General features: G+C 37.0%; 1 protein-coding gene across 1 annotated transcript in view; it reads left to right on the top strand.

The window, feature by feature from the left end:
* The window catches only part of CFAP54 (cilia and flagella associated protein 54), a 322,454-nt gene that overhangs the window by 97,600 nt on the left and 204,706 nt on the right, over nucleotides 1-20,148 (top strand). Inside the window, exons 24-26 of the mRNA XM_066357258.1 lie at nucleotides 1,087-1,234; nucleotides 9,743-9,898; nucleotides 14,735-14,857. Of these exons, the coding sequence (XP_066213355.1) occupies nucleotides 1,087-1,234; nucleotides 9,743-9,898; nucleotides 14,735-14,857 (427 nt within the window). The remainder of the gene's footprint in view (nucleotides 1-1,086; nucleotides 1,235-9,742; nucleotides 9,899-14,734; nucleotides 14,858-20,148) is intronic.

Genomic DNA, 20,148 nt, shown 5'->3' with positions numbered 1-20,148 from the left:
ATGACTGATGCTTCTTATCTCTTCGTTTCTGTCTGTCTGTCCCTACCTATCCCTCTCTCTGACAATGTCTCTGAAAATAAAAAAAGAATAAATAAGTGAATAGCTGACTGAGCATTGTGGCAGGGATAGGAAAAATGGGTAGTGACATCAATACAAGGTCAGGCACATTGATTATTGCATACAGTAGGTAGTGCAGAATCTAAAGTGCTAGAGAGGTCACTATTGAAATGATGACCAGAGTCTGAGCTGAGTAGGGAAGGAAATGGAGCCAGGAGGGAGTAATAGCCTGTACTTTCTGCACATGTCAAGGTTCTGACGGTCCACACGAGGACAAAGAGAGTGGGAGAACTAAATTCTCCTGGCAAAAGTAATTTTTATGTTTATATATGGTGGTAAAACATAATCTTTAGGTGTGTATTGCTAATGTTAGATTCTCTTGTTTTATAGGAATAGGGCACATGGAGAGTAAATGGACCAGAAGCTTAGAAGGGAGGGTTGTCACCAAGCAGGGCTAAGGGTAACGAATGGAATACTGGAAACAAAGAAGAACGATTGTAGATTTCCCAGTTTTTCCAATGGTTGGCACTGTTGACTGCAACTTAGAAAAGATAATTAGAAAAAACCCAGAAGTTATTAAGACCCTTCCTCTTCACCTCCTTCCCTTTTCTCTCTCAGTCTCTCTCAATCTCTCTCTCCCTCTCCATGGCTGATTCTGCTATCAATGATCCTCATTTTTAGAAAAGTTCATTAATTATTGGTGTATTTTCTAAACTTCTGAATATCTAAAGTGATTTCATTATATTGTTAAAGGAACCTTATAGATTAGAACCAGAAAGCTTTGACAATAGTTATTTTTATGTTTCTATGACATATCAGCAGCTTGCTTTTCTTAGTTGTGAAGTTGTTAAGGATAGTCTTTAATTTGAATTTAAACACTATATAAGAGTAGCTGTTCCACATTTTTCTTTGCGCTGCTGTCTTGATATCATGATGTGGATACTAAGAACAAATCAATCTAAAAAGGCAAGTGCACATGCTAAATCACTTTATGTTTAAAGTTATAACATCATTCATTTCCTTTTGCAGGTTGCATTCAGATATTTTGGCGGAGACTTCTTCAATCCTCCTATACCTTTTCCTTAGAAATATTTTTGTAACAAGTGACATTAAAATTAAAGAGGAAAATCTTTTCTGTGATAATATCAAAGGCAATGAGATTTTCCCCTCTCAACAAGTAAGTGAGTTAAAATGATTAAAAATGTGCCAATTTCCCTTTATTTATTTCTTGATGTTTCTTTTTTTTTGTTTCTTTCTTGATGTTTCAACTTCATGTTTTTTTGGGAATGCAGAGCCTGGCTTATGAAAGGACTGAGGAGCCACTGCTGATTGTGCTGGTTCACTTGATATTCCATGTAGTTCCATCAACTCACAGCCCTGAGTTCATTGTTTTTTCAATTTATTGTTTTTTCCCCTGTACAAAAGTAGTATAAATTTTAAACACTCAAAAATATATAATATATAAAGTGAAACCCATTGTAGTCCTATTGCCCTTAAAAATACTACATTTTTGTTTCATATGATTTCTCCAATTAAAAAATGCATAAACAAATCTATTATTATATTATTATTATCATTATTTATAAAAATGGAATCATGCTATATTTGCAGTTCTGTACCTTGATTTTTTAAACATTTTTTATAATGTATCTTGGACATTTTTTTTTTTTTTTTTGTATTTTTTTGAAGTTGGAAACGGGGAGGCAGTCAGACAGACTCCCGCATGCGCCCGACCGGGATCCACCCGGCATGCCCACCAGGGGGCGATGCTCTGCCCATCTGGGGCATTGCTCTTTTGCATCCAGAGCCATTCTAGCGCCTGAGGCAGAGGCCACAGAGCCATCCTCAGTGCCTGGGCCAACTTTGCTCCAATGGAGCCTTGGCTGAGGGAGGGGAAGAGAGAGATAGAGAGGAGGGAGAGGGGGAGGGGAGGAAAAGCAGATGAGTGCTTCTCCTGTGTGCCCTGGCTGGGAATTGAACCTGGGACTCCTTCACGTCAGGCCGATGCTCTACCATTGAGCCAACCGGCCAGGGCTTCTTGGACATATTTTTATGCTGGTACATACCAGTTACCAATTTCTTTTTTTTTTTGTATTTTCTGAAGCTAGGAACGGGGAGAGACAGTCAGACAGACTCCCGCATGCGCCCGACTGGGATCCACCCGGCACGCCCATCAGGGGGCGATGCTCTGCCCACGAGGGGGCGATGCTCTGCCCCTCCAGGGCGTCGCTCTGTCACGACCAGAGCCACTCTAGCGCCTGGGGCAGAGGCCAAGGAGCCATCCCCAGCGCCCGGGCCATCTTTGCTCCAATGGAGCCTTGGCTGTGGGAGGGGAAGAGAGAGACAGAGAGGAAGGAGAGGGGGAGGGGTGGAGAAGCAAATGGGCGCTTCTCCTATGTGCCCTGGCCGGGAATCGAACCTGGGGCCTCTGCACACCAGGCCGACGCTCTACCACTGAGCCAACCGGCCAGGGCCAGTTACCAATTTCTTTTTAATGATAATATTGCATTTCTGTACAAAGTGGGAAGTTAAACCTATCTCCTATTGCTAGACTCTCAGGGTTATTATAAACATTGCTCCGTGTATATTTATAGCCTTATAATCTTTTTTTTTTTTTTTTAACAGAGACAGAGAGAGAGTCAGAGTGAGGGATAGACAGGGACAGACAGACTGGAATGGAGAGATGAGAAGCATCAATCATTAGTTTTTCGTTGCGCATTGCGACACCTTAGTTGTTCATTGATTGCTTTCTCATATGTGCCTTGACCGCGGGCCTTCAGCAGACCGAGTAGCCCCTTGCTCAAGCCAGTGACCTTGGGTCCAAGCTGGCGAGCTTTTTGCTCAACCCAGATGAGCCCGCGCTCAAACTGGCAACCTCGGGGTCTCAAACCTGGGTCTTCCGCATCCCAGTCTGACGCTCTATCCACTGCGCCACCGCCTGGTCAGGCCCTTATAATACTCTTGATTTTAATAATAATCTTACATTTTTTTCCTTTTAGATTGATGTTACTCTTTTATCCCTTTCCTTCTTTATTCACCTTAGATATATGGAGGCTTTTGCCAATTATTTTTCTTTTAGATTTTTGCAGTTGCTTTTTCCTACCCATCCTTTTATTTTGTTAGTTAACCAATAAATTGTTACATGAGCCTGTGCTGGTTTCTGTGAATATAAAAGTGAAAAAAACATGACTCTTTGCCTAAGACAAGTCCACAGTCTTGTATAGTCCAAGCACTCTCAACTATCAATCTATTCCTACTACATTGCATACAGTTTCTTTTTTCAGCAACAGTTTGCTGTACGGGAATTTCTGGTTGCCCCTCATCCTTTCTTTCTTTGTACGAAATCTTGTATGTATATTCATAGAAAAATAATGAGATCTTCCTCAGGAAAAGGGAAGGAGGAGTAAGGTAATGTTCTTACTCTTTTTAGGTATCATTTAATCACAAAATCCTACCTTTACATTTTACTATCATTTTTATTTAAGTAGAAGAATTATAGCAGAAGATCCGTTTGCTCTACTGAAAATTTACTATTTTCTCACAAATACAGAGAGGAAATGGTACTCTATTAGTCAAGTGGAGGCAATATTACACAGACATTATATATGTATATTTTTTTATTTTAATTATATTTTATTTTACATTATTTAATTACATTTTATTTTAATTATTTTTTATAATCTATGTTTTTTGTTTTTGCAACAACTCTGTTACAGCCAAGATTTTATCTTACCAGTTAAAAAAGACTGGTTCTTTTTCTGGTACTAGGGGTATCTGTATTGTTTTACAAAAAAATTCTGAAGTTTAATTCTAAAATTGTGTTATTCTTGTATAGCATTATTTTGAGAGTTAGTGTTGTCCTTGAAGTTAGATTTTTCTTTTTTTTTTTTATTTTATTTTTTTTTTATTTTTATTTTTTTTAAATAAATTTTTATTAATGGTAATGGGATGACATTAATAAATCAGGGTACATATATTCAAAGAAAACATGTCTAGGTTATTTTGTCATTAAATTATGTTGCATACCCCTCGCCCAAAGTCAGATTGTCCTTCGCCACCCTCTATCTAGTTCTCTGTGCCCCTCCCCCTCCCCCTAACTCTCCCCCTGTCCTCCCTCCCCCCACCCCTGGTAACCACCACACTCTTGTCCATGTCTCTTAGTCTCATTTTTATGTTCCACCAATGTATGGAATCATGTAGTTCTTGTTTTTTTCTGATTTACTTATTTCACTCCTTATAATGTTATCAAGATCCCACCATTTTGCTGTAAATGATCTGATGTCATCGTTTCTTATGGCTGAGTAGTATTCCATAGTGTATATGTGCCACATCTTCTTTATCCAGTCTTCTATTGAAGGGCTTTTTGGTTGTTTCCATGTCTTGGCCACTGTGAACAGTGCTGCAATGAACATGGGGCTACATGTGTCTTCACGTATCAATGTTTCTGAGTTTTGGGGGTATATACCCAGTAGAGGGATTGCTGGGTCATAAGGTAGTTCTATTTGCAGTTTTTTGAGGAACCACCATACTTTCCTCCATAATGGTTGTACTACCTTACAGTCCCACCAACAGTGAATGAGGGTTCCTTTTTCTCCACAGCCTCTCCAACATTTGCTATTACCCGTCTTGTTGATCATAGCTAATCTAACAGGTGTGAGGTGGTATCTCATTGTAGTTTTGATTTGCATTTCCCTAATAACTAATGAAGCTGAGCATTTTTTCATATATCTGTTGGCCATTTGTATCTCTTCCTGGGAGAAGTGTCTATTCATGTCTTCTTCCCATTTTTTTTATTGGATTGTTTGTTTGTTTGTTGTTGAGTTTTATGAGTTCTTTGTAAATTTTGGAAATTAGGCCCTTATCTGAGCTGTTGTTTGAAAATATCATTTCCCATTTAGTTGGCTGTCTGTTTATTTTTATATCAGTTTCTCTTGCTGAGCAAAAACTTTTTATTCTGATGTAGTCCCATTCATTTATCTTTGCCTTCACTTCTCTTGCCATTGGAGTCAAGTTCATAAAATGTTCTTTAAAACCCAGGTCCATGAGTTTAGTACCTATGTCTTCTTCTATGTACTTCATTGTTTCAGGTCTTATATTTAGGTCTTTGATCCATTTTGAATTAATTTTAGTACACGGGGACAGGCTGTAGTCGAGTTTCATTCTTTTGCATGTGGCTTTCCAGTTTTCCCAACACCATTTGTTGAAGAGGCTTTCTTTTCTCCATTGTGTGTTGTTGGCCCCTTTATCAAAGATTATTTGACCATATATATGTGGTTTTATTTCTGGGCTTTCTATTCTGTTCCATTGGTCTGAGTGTCTATTTTTCTGCCAATACCATGCTGTTTTGATTATTGTGGCCCTATAATATAGTTTAAAGTCAGGTATTGTAATGCCCCCAGCTTCATTCTTTTTCCTTAGGATTGTTTTGGCTATTCGGGGTTTTTTATAGTTCCATATAAATCTGATGATTTTTTGTTCCATTTCTTTAAAAAATCTCATAGGAATTTTGATGGGAATTGCATTAAATTTGTATATTGCTTTGGGTAATATGGCCATTTTGATTATATTTATTCTTCCTATCCAAGAACAAGGAATATTTTTCCATCTCATTGTATCTTTTTCGATTTCCCTTAACAATGCTTTGTAATTTTCATTATATAGGTCCTTTACATTCTTTGTTATGTTTATTCCTAGGTATTTTATTTTTTTTGTTGCAATCGTGAAGGGGATTATTTTTTTGAGTTCGTTTTCTAATATTTCATTGTTGGCATAGAGAAAGGCTATGGACTTCTGTATGTTAATTTTGTATCCTGCGACCTTACTGTATTGGTTTATTGTTTCTAATAATCTTTTTGTGGAGTCCTTCGGGTTTTCGATGTATAGGATCATATCATCAGCAAAAAGTGATACCTTTACTTCTTCTTTTCCAATATGGATGCCTTTTATTTCTTTGTCTTGTCTGATTGCTCTGGCCAGAACTTCTAGCACCACGTTAAATAAGAGTGGAGAGAGTGGACAACCCTGTCTTGTTCCTGATTTAAGGGGGAAAGCCTTCAGTTTAGTGCCATTTAATATGATGTTAGCTGATGGTTTATCATATATGGCCTTTATCATGTTGAGATATTTTCCTTCTATACCCATTTTGTTGAGAGTCTTAAACATAAAATTGTGTTGTATTTTATCAAAAGCCTTTTCTGCATCTATTGATAAGATCATGTGGTTTTTGTTCTTTGTTTTGTTGATATGGTGTATTACGTTAACCGTTTTGCGTATGTTGAACCATCCTTGAGATTCTGGGATGAATCCCACTTGATCATGATGTATTATTTTTTTAATATGTTGTTGTATTCGGTTTGCCAGTATTTTGTTTAGAATTTTAGCATCTGTATTCATTAGAGATATTGGTCTGTAGTTTTCTTTCTTTGTGCCATCCTTGCCAGGTTTTGGTATGAGGGTTATGTTGGCCTCATAAAATGTGTTTGGAAGTATTGCTTCTTCTTCAATTTTTTGGAAGACTTTGAGTAGAATAGGAACCAAGTCTTCTTTGAATGTTTGATAGAATTCACTAGTATAACCGTCTGGGCCTGGACTTTTATTTTTGGGGAGGTTTTTAATAGTTTTTTCTATTTCCTCCCTGCTGATTGGTCTGTTTAGGCTTTCTGCTTCTTCATGACTCAGTCTAGGAAGGTTGTATTGTTCTAGGAATTTATCCATTTCTTCTAGATTGTTGTATTTGGTGGCATATAATTTTTCATAGTATTCTACAATAATTCTTTGTATATCTATGATGTCTGTGGTGATCTCTCCTCTTTCATTTTGGATTTTATTTATTTGAGTCCTGTGCCTTTTTTCCTTGGTGAGTCTTGCCAAGGGTTTGTCAATTTTGTTGACCTTTTCAAAGAACCAGCTCCTTGTTTTATTGATTTTTTCTATAGTTTTTCTGTTCTCTATTTCATTTATTTCTGCTCTGATTTTTATTATCTCCTTTCTTCGGCTGGTTTTGGGTTGTCTTTGTTCTTCTTTTTCTAGTTCCTTAAGGTGTGAAGTTAAGTGGTTTACTTCGGCTCTCTCTTGTTTGTTCATATAGGCCTGAAGTGATATGAACTTTCCTCTTATTACTGCTTTTGCTGCATCCCAGAGATTCTGATATGTCGTATTTTCATTTTCATTTGTCTGTATGTATCTTTTGATCTCTGCGCTTATTTCTTCTTTGACCCATTCATTTTTTAGAAGTATGTTGTTTAGTTTCCACATTTTTGTGGGTTTTTCCCCCTCTTTTTTGCAGTTGAATTCTAGTTTCAAGGCTTTATGATCAGAAAATATGCTTGGTACAATTTCAATTTTTCTAAATTTGCTGATATTGTCTTTGTGGCCCAACATATGGTCAATTCTTGAGAATGTTCCATGTACACTAGAGAAAAATGTATACTCTGTCGCTTTGGGATGAAGTGTCCTGTAGATGTCTATCATATCCAGGTGTTCTAGTATTTCGTTCAAGGCCACTATATCTTTATTGATTCTCTGTTTGGATGACCGATCTAGAGCCGTCAGCGGAGTATTGAGGTCTCCAAGTATGATTGTATTTTTGTTAGTTTTTGTTTTAAGGTCAATAAGTAGCTGTCTTATATATTTTGGTGCTCCTTGGTTTGGTGCATATATATTAAGGATTGTTATGTCTTCTTGATTCAGTGTCCCCTTAATCATTATGAAGTGACCATTTTTGTCTCTGAGTACTTTTTCTGTCTTGTAGTCAGCATTATCAGATATGAGTATTGCTACACCTGCTTTTTTTTGGGTGTTGTTTGCTTGGAGTATTGTTTTCCAGCCTTTCACTTTGAATTTGTTTTTATCCTTGTTGCTTAGATGTGTTTCTTGTAGGCAGCATATAGTTGGATTTTCTTTTTTAATCCATTCTGCTACTCTGTGTCTTTTTATTGGTAAGTTTAATCCATTTACATTTAGTGTAATTATTGATACTTGTGGGTTCCCTACTGCCATTTTATAAATTGCTTTCTGTTAGTTTTGTATCTAGTTTGATTCTTCTCTTTTGTTTTTCTATCATTTGTTTCTGTTTGTTTGTGTTCCATACTTCTTTCCTTTGTTGCTACCTTTTTTAAGTCATGTGTTTTTGTGGTGGTTTTTTCAAGGGTGGTTACCATTAAGTAATGAAAAGGGTACCTACCATATTCATTGTAGTACCCTATCTTATAAGTATTTCTGCACTTCATCGTCCTTTGCTACTGTTAATCTCCATTCTCTCCCCCCCTTTTTTTTTCCTTTGTTGTCACAGTTTAAGTTTGGTTTTATTGTGTTCTTGGTGGAGCTGTTACTTGTGGTGTTGTTTTCTTTTGTTCTTTGAATCTGGTTGGAAAACCCCCTTTAGTATTTCCTGGAGTGGGGGCTTTCTCGTGATAAATTCTCTCATCTTTTCTGTATTTGTGAATGTTTTTATATCTCCTTCATACTTGAAGGATAGCTTTGATGGGTATAGTATTCTTGGCTGAAAGTTCCTCTCTTTCAGGGCCTTAAATATTGGGGTCCACTCTCTTCTAGCTTGTAGAGTTTCTGCTGAGAAATCTGATGATAATCTAATAGGCCTTCCTTTATATGTTGTACTCTTCTTTTCCCTGGCTGCCTTGAGAATTTTTTCTTTGTCACTGGTTTGTGTCATCTTTATTATGATGTGCCTTGGAGTGGGTTTGTTGGGGTTAAGAAAACTCGGTGTTCTGTTTGCTTCTTGAACTTGAGGCTTTAGTTCTTTCCACAGGCTTGGGAAGTTCTCGTCTATTATTTGTTTGAGTATATTCTCCATTCCATTTTCTTTCTCTTCTCCCTCTGATATACCTATTATTCTTATGTTATTCTTTCTGATGGAGTCAGATAATTCCTGTAGGGCTTTCTCGTTTTTTATTATTTTTGAGTCTCTTTCTTCTTCTCTCTGTTGTGCCTCAAGTTGTTTGTCTTCTATTTCACTAATCCTATCTTCAATCTGGGTTGTTCTGCTAGCTAAGCTTGTTACCTCGTTTTTCAGCTCGTGAATTGAGTTTTTCATTTCTGTTTGATTTGTTTTTATAGTTTCAATTTCCTTGGTAATATATTCTTTGTGTTCATTGAGTTGTTTTCTGATCTCCCTATATTGCCTTTCCGTGTTTTCTTGTATATCTCTGAGTATTTTTAAGATTTCTATTTTAAATTCTCTGTCATTTAGCTCCAAGGCTTCCAATATGTTAAGTCTTTTCTCCATAGATTTTTCCACATCTATTTGTGTTACCTCTCTTTCTTTTGTATCCATAATATTCGATTTCCTCTTTCTTATTGGCATCTGCGGGTGGTCTTGTTGATAGCACACCGGTGCACTTTCTCGCGGCTTGAATGAACGCCCCTGAGGTAGCTTCCTCCACACCCTCGTCTCTCAGATTCGAGTGATAACAGTCCTTTTGCTTTCAGTTTGCTCCGAAGATAAATTTTCCTGTTTCTAGTTGATAAATTTGTTGTGGTTTTGGGGAGATCTGTCGGACGCGCTGCTCACGGCGCCATTTCCGTGACGTCCAGATTTTTCTTTATACCAAAATTTATGTTGTTGTTACAACACAGGGGTCACACTCCCTACCCTTTGATTTCCTTAGAGACACATTAGTTGAGCACCTGACATTGAATTTGTGTAACAATACCTGTTTCTTTACAGATCGCTAGACTAAATGAATGTGAGAGAATATTAGTGGCTTTGGATCTTAGCAACTACCTCAATAAGTCCAGTTATGCCCTTCAAGCTGTGACTCAATGTTATGGCCTCCTTGCTCCTGTAATCTATCACAATATTGTTTTAGTACCTGTTGTACAGGTAAGGGTATTTCTTCCCCTTCTTCCCCCAGATAAGGGTGTTTTTAATTTTATTTTATTTATTTATTTTTTATTTTTTTTGAAGCTAGAAACGGGGAGAGACAGTCAGACAGACTCCCGCATGTGCCCGACCGGGATCCACCCGGCACGCCCACCAGGGGGCGATGCTCTGCCCCTCTGTGGCGTCGCTCTGCCGCGACCAGAGCCACTCTAGCGCCTGGGGCAGAGGCCAAGGAGCAATCCCCAGCGCCCGGGCCATCTTTGCTCCAATGGAGCCTTGGCTGCGGGAGGGGAGAGAGAGACAGAGAGGAAGGAGGGAGAGTGGAGAAGCAAATGGGCGCTTCTCCTATGTGCCCTGGCCGGGAATCGAACCCGGGTCCCCCGCACGCCAGGCCGACGCTCCACCGCTGAGCCAGTTGGCCAGGGCCGGCAGATAAGGGTATTTTTACAAAGGCAACTCAACAGTGCATTTTGGAAAAAATTAATATATCTCTTATAAAGTACAAACAGCAAGTGTTAACAAAATTTTATGATTCAACTGAAAAAATTTTAATAATTTAAATGATATGTCTGGGGCAGATATAAATACTTAAAATGTATTTTACTGAAAATATTCAGCTCTATTGCTGTCCATATTTAAATATTGGCAATCTGCTTTTCTAGATTTTTAAATTTCATTTCAATATTTATGTTTTTATATATTAGAAGCAGCAATATTTGCTCAAAACATATTGTTAATTTTATCATCTGGGGAAAAGATTGGTTGATGATGCAAGAAAATGTGCTTGATGTCTCAGCAATGGAGAAGTTGGAGGGTACCCTGGCTGAAGGGATTGTCTCAGTTGTCTATGCTTCCTAGCAAATCACCATAAACTTAATCACTTAAAACAACACCCAGGAAGCTAGATACGGGTTAGATGGTCCGCTCAGGGTCTCATCAGGCCGAAATCAGAGCTGCAATCTCATCGAGGCTCAGAGTTCTCTTCCAGGCTCACTGGTTATTGAGAAAATTCATTTTAATTTGTGTATGTGTGTGTGATAGGAGGTTCTCGCCACAACATGGCACTTTGCTCCTTCAAGGCCAGCAGGAAAGTCTCCTCTAACATGCAAAGTCTTATATAATGTAATGTAATGTAGTCACGGGGGCAGCTGTGCCATCACATTCACAGATCTTACCTGCACTCACGGGGAGGAGTTAGACAAGGCTATATACTCTAGGGCAGGTGTCCCCAAACTACGGCCTGTGGGCCGCATGCGGCCCCCTGAGGCCATTTATCCGGCCTCCGCCGCACTTCCGGAAGGGGCACCTCTTTCATTGGTGGTCAGTGAGAGGAGCACTGTATATGGAGGCCATCCAATGGTCTGAGGGACAGTGAACTGGCCCCCTGTGTAAAACGTTTGGGGATCCCTGCTCTAGGGTGAGGGATCTTGAGGACTATCTTAGACTCCTGCCTACCACAGGGAAGGAATGAGAGAAGGAAGATGTTACTGCCGATGGTATAGAAAGTTATCATCATAATTGACTCAGATTTTGAGAACCAATATGTAAGTGAACTTCTGAAAAATATAAAAATTTAAAATTTGCCATTAAGGAAACTAACCAAAGAGCTTAAGGACCTTAACAAATATTCACCTTGGAGTGGCTCTAGTGAGTTACAGGCATGCCTCCCTCTCCCAAATTCCCCACATCTAGTATAGTTGCTGAAGAGATAGACATCCCAAATCCCAAATCTCTGTAATTAGTTGACAGCCTTCCATGCCACTGTAAATGCATTGCAGCAGTATTTTCAAGTTTAGAATATTCTTCCTTCTGAATCCAAAGGTGTCTACCTGGCATTGTCCTTTCTGTTTAATAGATGAGAGATGCCAGATGTCAGCACTACTTTGGAGGGGGTGTCTCTGCATGTCCCAAATATTTCATTAATGTGTCAGGTCCCTGAATCTTCATCGGGTTTATTTCTACCCTCTGGAGGGCATGCATCATACCAAGGACTTTAGTGTACTTGCCATTTCTTACTCATTATGTCTGATTAACACAATGTTATTGATTTAATGGTCTAATGTTTTGTTTTGAGAAATGTCCAGAAAGTTTAGATCTTTTCATAAAATATTATGTCAGAGGGTGGGAGAGTTATCATCGCCCTAGGGCAAGACTCTAAATGTATACTCTAATTTTCCCACTGTGAATGGAAACTTCTGGTACTAAAGAAAACATTAACCATCTCATTGCATGCTTTGTAATGAATGTGCTATAGCAAAGCTACCATGTTAGAACAGCAGCTGTGATTAGTGCTCAGCTGGTTGAGTTCAGGATGTCCACTGTCATCCTTGAGGGTCTCACTCACTCAGGATGCCTTTAGCTACAGCTCAGAATGGGTTAAAGCTGTGAGGAAAAGCCTTAGGAATAGAGTTTCTAATTAAATTGCATTGTTTAGAATAGGAAAACATGAGTGAGACAGAGGAGTTTCCAGAAATAGGCCTTAGTATGTATGAGAATGTGATGCATGACAGAATTAGCATTCCAGTTTAGTGGGAAGGGGATGGATATTTTTAGTAATTTGTAGTAAGACACCTTAGGTATTCTTTTGAAAGAAAGTAGAATTTGAATCTACTTGTACCATGTACAAAAAGTTGAGATCTTAAATGTAAAAATGAAGCAAAAATTTTGACCGAACAAATCCCAGGAGATGACCTGTGCAATGCAGGGTTGGGGGACCAGGTCTAAGATAGAACTTTTAGAAACAGCAAGGAAAAAATATATACTTGACTGTATGTAGCGCAAGCTATGTGTGAAAAAAATGACCATAATAAAGATAGTAGACAATTTATGGATTTGGAAAAAAATATATCTAACACTGATGAAGAAGAAATATATATATAAAAAGTCTTACAAATTGACAGTTATGTAACAGAAAAATGGGCACAGAATATAAATAGGTAGTATATAGAATAAGCAAATTTAAGTGGCTAAGAGACATATGAAAAGATGTTCAAACTCTGACTATTCATATATGTGTGCATTAAATAAACAATGTAATATCACTGGCAGAATTGCCAATATCTGTAACTCCTATTGCTGGTGAGGATGGGAGCAAAGGCATTCTTGTTCATTAGGGGGAAATGTGACTTATTACAGGCATTGGGTTTTGGTAAAGCAATATTAGTTTTAATTAAACTAACTATAATTTTATTTTCATTTTTATACCTCAAATCAATCTAATTTATTGATTTGAGAGAGAGAGAAACATTAATTTGTTGTTCCACTTATTTATGCATTCATTGTATCTGTGTGTGCCCTGACCAGGGATTGAACCCACAGACTTGGTGTATTGGGACAACACTCTAACCAACTGAGCTATGGGGCCAGGCCTAAACTAAATCTAATTTTAATTAAATTAAAAAACAAGTAAATATACCTGACAGCAATACCTCTACCAGTAATTTATCCCATAGAATAAAATTTTAGCAAAATTAAAAAATACATTTACCTGACACATCAATACCTCTATTAATTTATCCCATAGAATAAAATCCCCAGTTTTAAGATGCTACTCCTACTTTTACCCCAGGGTTCTTAGACTCGTGTGGTACCTGTTGGGTGCACAGTACCACATAATGTATACTATAACCTGGAGGATGGTGCCTCAGCCTCACTGGGTATCATCTAAAAGCTGGTGCTTCTGTTGCCTCTCATATTGGAAACTGAGCATATACAAGGGTATTTATTGTGGTATTCTTAGTGGATGTTCAGTTATGGGAGAATGACCAGACTATAAAATCTCAACCCTAAAATTGTGCAATGTGGAGATCCTGGAAATGGCTGAATAAATTATGGTTGACCCACATTAAATAATATTATGCAGCCATTAGAAATATTGGAGCTAAACTTGTAGACTTGGAGGGATTTTTCACAAGACATGGTTGAAAGGGAAATGCACAGTTCAGAAAAGTGTATATATACACCCCCCCCCCACACACACACACAACTATTTGAACCAGGAGAAAACTACAGAACTTAATGTTGCTAACATGATTTAGGGATATAGTGTGGTAGGATAGGAAAGGGTAATTGTGAAAGGGAGAAATTAAAAAGCATTAAAAAACTTACAAGTGTGCTGTAACAAGAGTAATAATATTGTTAGAATTATAGCTTGAAGCAATTAATGTACCCCCAAAGGACCAACATCCATATATTAATTTTTCCTTTGGGATAATCTGAATGAAGAATAGGTTGATGCATTCTCAATTCTACTTCTCTGATGGTGATATTACTTAGAACTATGCATCAGAATAGAAAGCTAAACTTAATTGTCTAGCTCTTAATAAAATTCAGGGTCATACAGTATGAAGTAAGGTGAATGGAAGTAAACACTGATATTTATTGATTTCCTGGGGTATGAAGGTTTGGTTTTAATTTTGAAGGAAACTATTATTTCAAATACCTGGTATCAGTGTACATTTAATATCGTACATCCTTCTCCATATGGTTTTTCAAGGTCCTGCTAAGCTTGGATATGACCTTAGTGTTTCTTGTGTACATGTAACACTTTGTATCTTTTATGGTCCTTGACAAAATATACTTTGTTTTGTAGTTATTATTTTATGTACTTATTATTTTTCTCCACGGGTTTTCAGGTTACTTTAGATGAGGGACTCATCTGAAAATTGAACATACCAGCTTTATTTTAGAGTACATTTCTCTATATATGATAAGCAATTTATAATAGTTATTGATAACAATAAAACTTGATGGCTTAAGACTTGCATGATTTGACTAGAACATTTTATAATGTGTAAGAATGATATTTTTAACAAAACCACTGTTTCTATTTTTTAGATACTGATAAAGTGCATCGTGGTTTTACAAGGACTACCAAATGTCATCTACTCAAAGAAATATATTGCAAGTTTTGAAAGTATACAGCACATGATAGCTTGTTGTATCTTCTATGTGATAAAGGTATTTATCTCATTCTTTGTCTTGTGTCATAAAATTTAGGAGCAGTAATGATTTAGAAAGTCAAGCTACTTACAGGAATTACTTTAAAAAATAGCACCTAGAAAGCATTTTGGATCAAAAATAGCACCTAGAAAGCACCTAGGCAGGCCAGTTTGTAAAGCATGGATGGTATATCTTTGGGAGGGGGAGATGGAAAGAAGGCATTTTTATGGGACCTCATTCATTTTGGAAACCAGAGTAATCAAGAGATCAAAGGCAGACAGGTAGGCTTATTTACTCTCATTGCTTGGCTCAAAGACCAGCACTGTGTGTTTTTTCAAAGATTTGGTGGACTGAATGCAATGAATCTCCTCAAAGAAAGGCCCTATCTATCTGCCTGTTTTATGTGGTCCTCACAGAACATTTCTGATTTAGTCAGGGATCTGAAAGAATACTTGATGGGCAGGCTTATTTGATCCATCACTTTGGTTAGGACTAAAGTTTGCTTCTATGAAGATGTGGCAACAGAGAGGCCTCTAACCTGTACCTTAGCAAGGAGGTAGGGATTTGCTGGCTGTTCATGGCCTGACCTCAGGAGCAGAAAATCATATTTCTTCCATCACTCACTGGTTTACCACTGTTGGAGAGACCTCTATGACCTGGTCTGTGCAGATGCTGTGGAAACATAAGCCATTAGCAGGAAGAGAAAAAATAACAACTTGTTTAAGTAGACTCAGAACCCCAATGAGAGAAGAGCAGACCACACACTAAAATAATTATGTTATTCACTCTCATCATGTTGGAAAAAACCAGCAATGACTTAAAAGAGAGAGAGAGAGAGAGAGAGAGAGAGAGAGAGAGAACTTTAAAAGTGATGCTTTTAGATGATCAAAACACAAAACAAAAAAATCTGTAACTGAACAAACAAAATTTACAGATGAGGATTACATTACAGTTACGGTATTTCTTGAGACAAATCTGGAAGCTCAAGAAATACTCGACAATGTAGGATAGAATTGTCTAGAGCAGGGGTTGGGAACCTATGGCTTGCAAGCCAGATGTGGCTCTTTTGATGGCTGCATCTGGTGTACAGACAAATCTTTAATAAAAAAAAATAATAACGTTAAAATATAAAACATTCTCATGTATTACAATCCATTCATTTCCTACTGTTCATGTTCATGGTTGTGGGTGGCTGGAGCCAATCACAGCTGTCCTCTGGGATAACACCAAATTTTTATTGGATAATGTTTAATGTACATGGGTCATTGTATGGCTCTCACAGAATTACATTTTAAAATATGTGGCATTTATGGCTCTCTCAGCCAAAAAGGTTCCTGACCCCTGGTCTAGAGATAAATTCAGAAGGCAGATCCAGAAGTCACAACATGAAATGAGGTTTTCAAGGTAGAAAAGAAATAAATAAAGAACTAATAGGCTCCCTGAGTCTCAGGCAGGATAAATGTAAGAACATATGTATAGACGTATGATGGTGAAATGCCTAAAGTCCAGGATAAGGACAAATCTTAAAGCTTTGAAACCCAAAGGATAGGTTATTTGCAATGGAAAGACAATTAATTCGCTTCAAACTTTTTTGTGTGTTATCTGTAACACTAGAAGTTAAAATACTGGAGTAACATTTGTAGAGTCCTGAGGGTCCAAGAATTAATAACCAGGAAAGATATTCATTTGTCAGGGCAAAATAAACATTTTGAGAAGTGCAGGCATTTAAAAAGTATTCTGTGTATGTACTTATCTGAGGCAAACATTGGAGGAAGTACTCTATTAAATGACAGTGGGTTCAGAACAGAAATCTCTAGATAAGGAAAAACAAAAAGGAGAGGAATGATGGGAGCAATGAATCTTGCAATATATGTATTTTTTAAATTAAATAGATAATGATGTGATGAGGACTTTGTAATATAAATGCTAAGTAGGGATTCTTGAAATAGAAGAATCATTCTTGACAGGAAAACTTATTAGTAACTTATTTGGGGCAGAAGGAAGGGTGAATAGTTAGAGAATCTTGGTGCCTAGTCATATGTTTTTAAAAAAATAAATATTATGTAGTATGAAATAAATATATTTAAATATGACTCAGAGGAATATGTAGTCATGAATAGAACTTTAAAGTACAGTTGGGCTTCTAAATTGACAGAAAAGAAAATGAGCAGAGGAATGACAGGGAAGAAAAATAGTTAATTCAGCAAAAGTAAGAAGAAAGAAAAAGAGATAGTATATAAGAACAAAAGAATAAAGTTAAGTATATTAATTAATACAATAAGTGTGAATGAAATTAGAAGACAGATTGGCAGATGGGCTAAAAGGTCAGATTTAAATGTATATTTCAAGAAACACTCATAAAACAGAGTGACCAATACTGGTTGAAAAATAAATGATTGGACAAAAGTACTGGGAAGGTGCTAACAAAAATAAAGGAGTGTCAATTGTCATATCTGAAAAAGTAGAATTCAGGGCCCAGAAGATTAATCAGAACAGAGAGGTATTCTTTACTGTTCTTCAAATGTGCTCTGTCTGATCACCCTTCTCTGCTCCTGGCTGGCATCTGGTTATTTTCTGGTCTTAGGTTAATCTTATTGTCAAGTGCTAAAGATCAGTTCTGAATGAAAACATAACTTGAATTTTTATAACAGCAAATTAAATAAAGTTACATGAAAATGCTACAAAAGCATTTAATAACACTTAGCAACTTTTCCTAATAAAATTTCTAATACATGAAGAATGGAAGTAAGCTATTGAATATAATAGTCACTGCTTATTTGTGGGGGAAACATTCCAAGATCCCTAGTGGATGCCTAAAACCATGGATAATACTGAACCCCTGGTGTTTTTTCCTGTACATACATATGATAAAGTTTAATTTATAAATTAGGCATAGTAAGAAATTAACAATGATATCTAACTATAAAATAGAACAATTATAACAATATACTATAAGTTATGTAAATGTGATCTCTCACTCAAAATATCTAATTGTACTGTACTCATCCTTCTTGTGATGATGTGAGATGTTAAAATGCTGAGCTGATGAGATTATGTGAGGTGAATGACACGGGCACTGTGAAGTAGCAATAGGCTACTATTGACCTTCTGATGGTAAATCGGAAGGATGATAATCTGCTTGGGTCGTATAACAATGATGATGTCAATAGTTGGATGTCAGGAGCAGATAATGTCTGTAGTTGGAGAAATTTAATATTTTTGGACTGATGTTGACCATGGTAACTAAAACCACAGAAAGCAAAACTGCAGATAAAAGCGGGAATAATGTAATGATAAAGACATTCACCAAAGTTTTACAACAAATATGCTAAATGGCAAATTTCAAAAGCCATTTGTAAAAAATATTAGGCACAGGAAATGTTGACTGTTAATAGTGTGACTCCACCAAAAAACTATTAGAAACAATAAACCAATACAGTAAAGTTGCATGATACATTATCAATACACAGACATCTATAACTTTTTTTTTTTTTTTTGTATTTTTCTGAAGTGAGAAGCAGGAAGGCAGAGAAACATATTCCCACATGTGCCTGACTGGGATCCACCCGGCAAGCCCACCAGGGGGCGATGCTCGACTCATCTGGGGCATTGTTCCACTGCAACTGGAGCCATTCTAGTGCCTGAGGTGGAGGCCATGGAGCCATTCTCAGTGCCCGGGCCAACTTTGCTCCAATGGAGCCTTGGTTGCAGTAGGGGAAGAGAGAGACAGAGAGAAAGGAGAGGGGGAGGGGTGGAGAAGCAGATGGGTGCTTCTCCTGTGTACCCTGGCCGGGAATCGAACCTGGGACTTCCACATGCCGGGCTGACACTCTACTGCTGAGCCAACTGGCCAGGGCTATAGCTTTCTTATATGCCAACAACTAAACTTCAGAAAATGAACTAAAAAAACCCCACAACAATTCCTTTTTACAGTTGCAACAAAAGATAAAATAAAATACCTAGAAATAAACTTGGCAAAGAATGTGAAAGACCTATATACTGAAAACTACAAAGCATTATTGAAAGAAATTGAAAAAGACACAATGAAATGGAAAAGTATTTCTTATTCATGGATTGGAAGAATCAACATAGTTAAAATGGCCATATTACCCAAAGCAATATACAAATTTAATGCAATTCCCATTAAAATCCCAATCCCATTTTTTAAAGAAATATATAGAACAAAAAATTACCAGGTTTGTATGGAACCATAAAAAACCCTGAATAGCCAAAACAATCCTGAGAAAAAAGAATAAAAGCAATGGTATCACACTATCTAACTTCAAATTATACTATAGAGCCATGATAACCAAAACAGCATGGTATTGGCAGAAAAACAGACATACAGATCAATAGAACGAATAAAGAGGGACAAATATATGGTGACAGAAAATAATTTGACTCTGGGTGATGGGCACGCAACACAATCAACAGTTCAAATGTTATAGATATGTTTACTTGAAACCTATGTACTTTTATTGATCAATGTCATCTCATTAAATTTAATTTTCTAAATAAAATAAAAAATAGTGTGATTCATTATTTGTACAGATTCTCATGCAATAGATAAAAATATAAAGTTAATTTTTCATATTTTAATATGAAAAAATATAAAATTAATATTAGAAAAGTATATTGTCTCAGTGGATAGTGCATTGGCCCAGTGTATGGACATCCTGGGTTCAATTCCCAGTTAGGGCACACAAGAGAAGCTACCATCTGCTTCTTTTCCCCCACTTCCTCTCTCCCTCTTCCCCTCCCACAGCTTGATTGGTTCAAGTGTCAGCCCTGGGCACTGAGTATAGCTCAGTTGATTTGAGCATGGGCTCCAGATGGGGGTTGCTGGGTGAATCCTGGTCAGGTTGCATGTGAGAGTCTTATCTCACTATCTCCCTTCCTCTCACTTAAAAAAAAAAAAAAGTATAACTTACTATAATCATAGAGGTCTCAAAAACCCATGAGAATATAATCAGAAATTACTAGAATTAAAAACAATGTATAACATAATTATATGTAAAAACACTTCTAGAATAATTTTTTAAAATACTAGCAGTAGCCAGTTAGAAATAGAAAGGGGAAATATACAAAATGTTGAAGAACCTGAATAACAGAACTGTGAGACCTTACTGAAGGACACAATGAAATCTGAACATAAGGTAGGCCACACCAAGTTTCTGAATAGGAAGATTTACTGTCATAGAAATAGAAATCTCTCATAAAATAATATTTAAATGTAATGCAGTTCAAATAAGACTCCCAATGTGGCTTCTTGGCAACTGATTAGAATAATTTAAAAGTCCACCGATATT

The sequence above is a fragment of the Saccopteryx leptura genome, chromosome 1, assembly GCF_036850995.1.
Source record: "Saccopteryx leptura isolate mSacLep1 chromosome 1, mSacLep1_pri_phased_curated, whole genome shotgun sequence".
In the NCBI taxonomy this organism is placed as follows: domain Eukaryota; kingdom Metazoa; phylum Chordata; class Mammalia; order Chiroptera; family Emballonuridae; genus Saccopteryx; species Saccopteryx leptura.
This window is presented reverse-complemented; position numbering and strand designations above follow the sequence as displayed.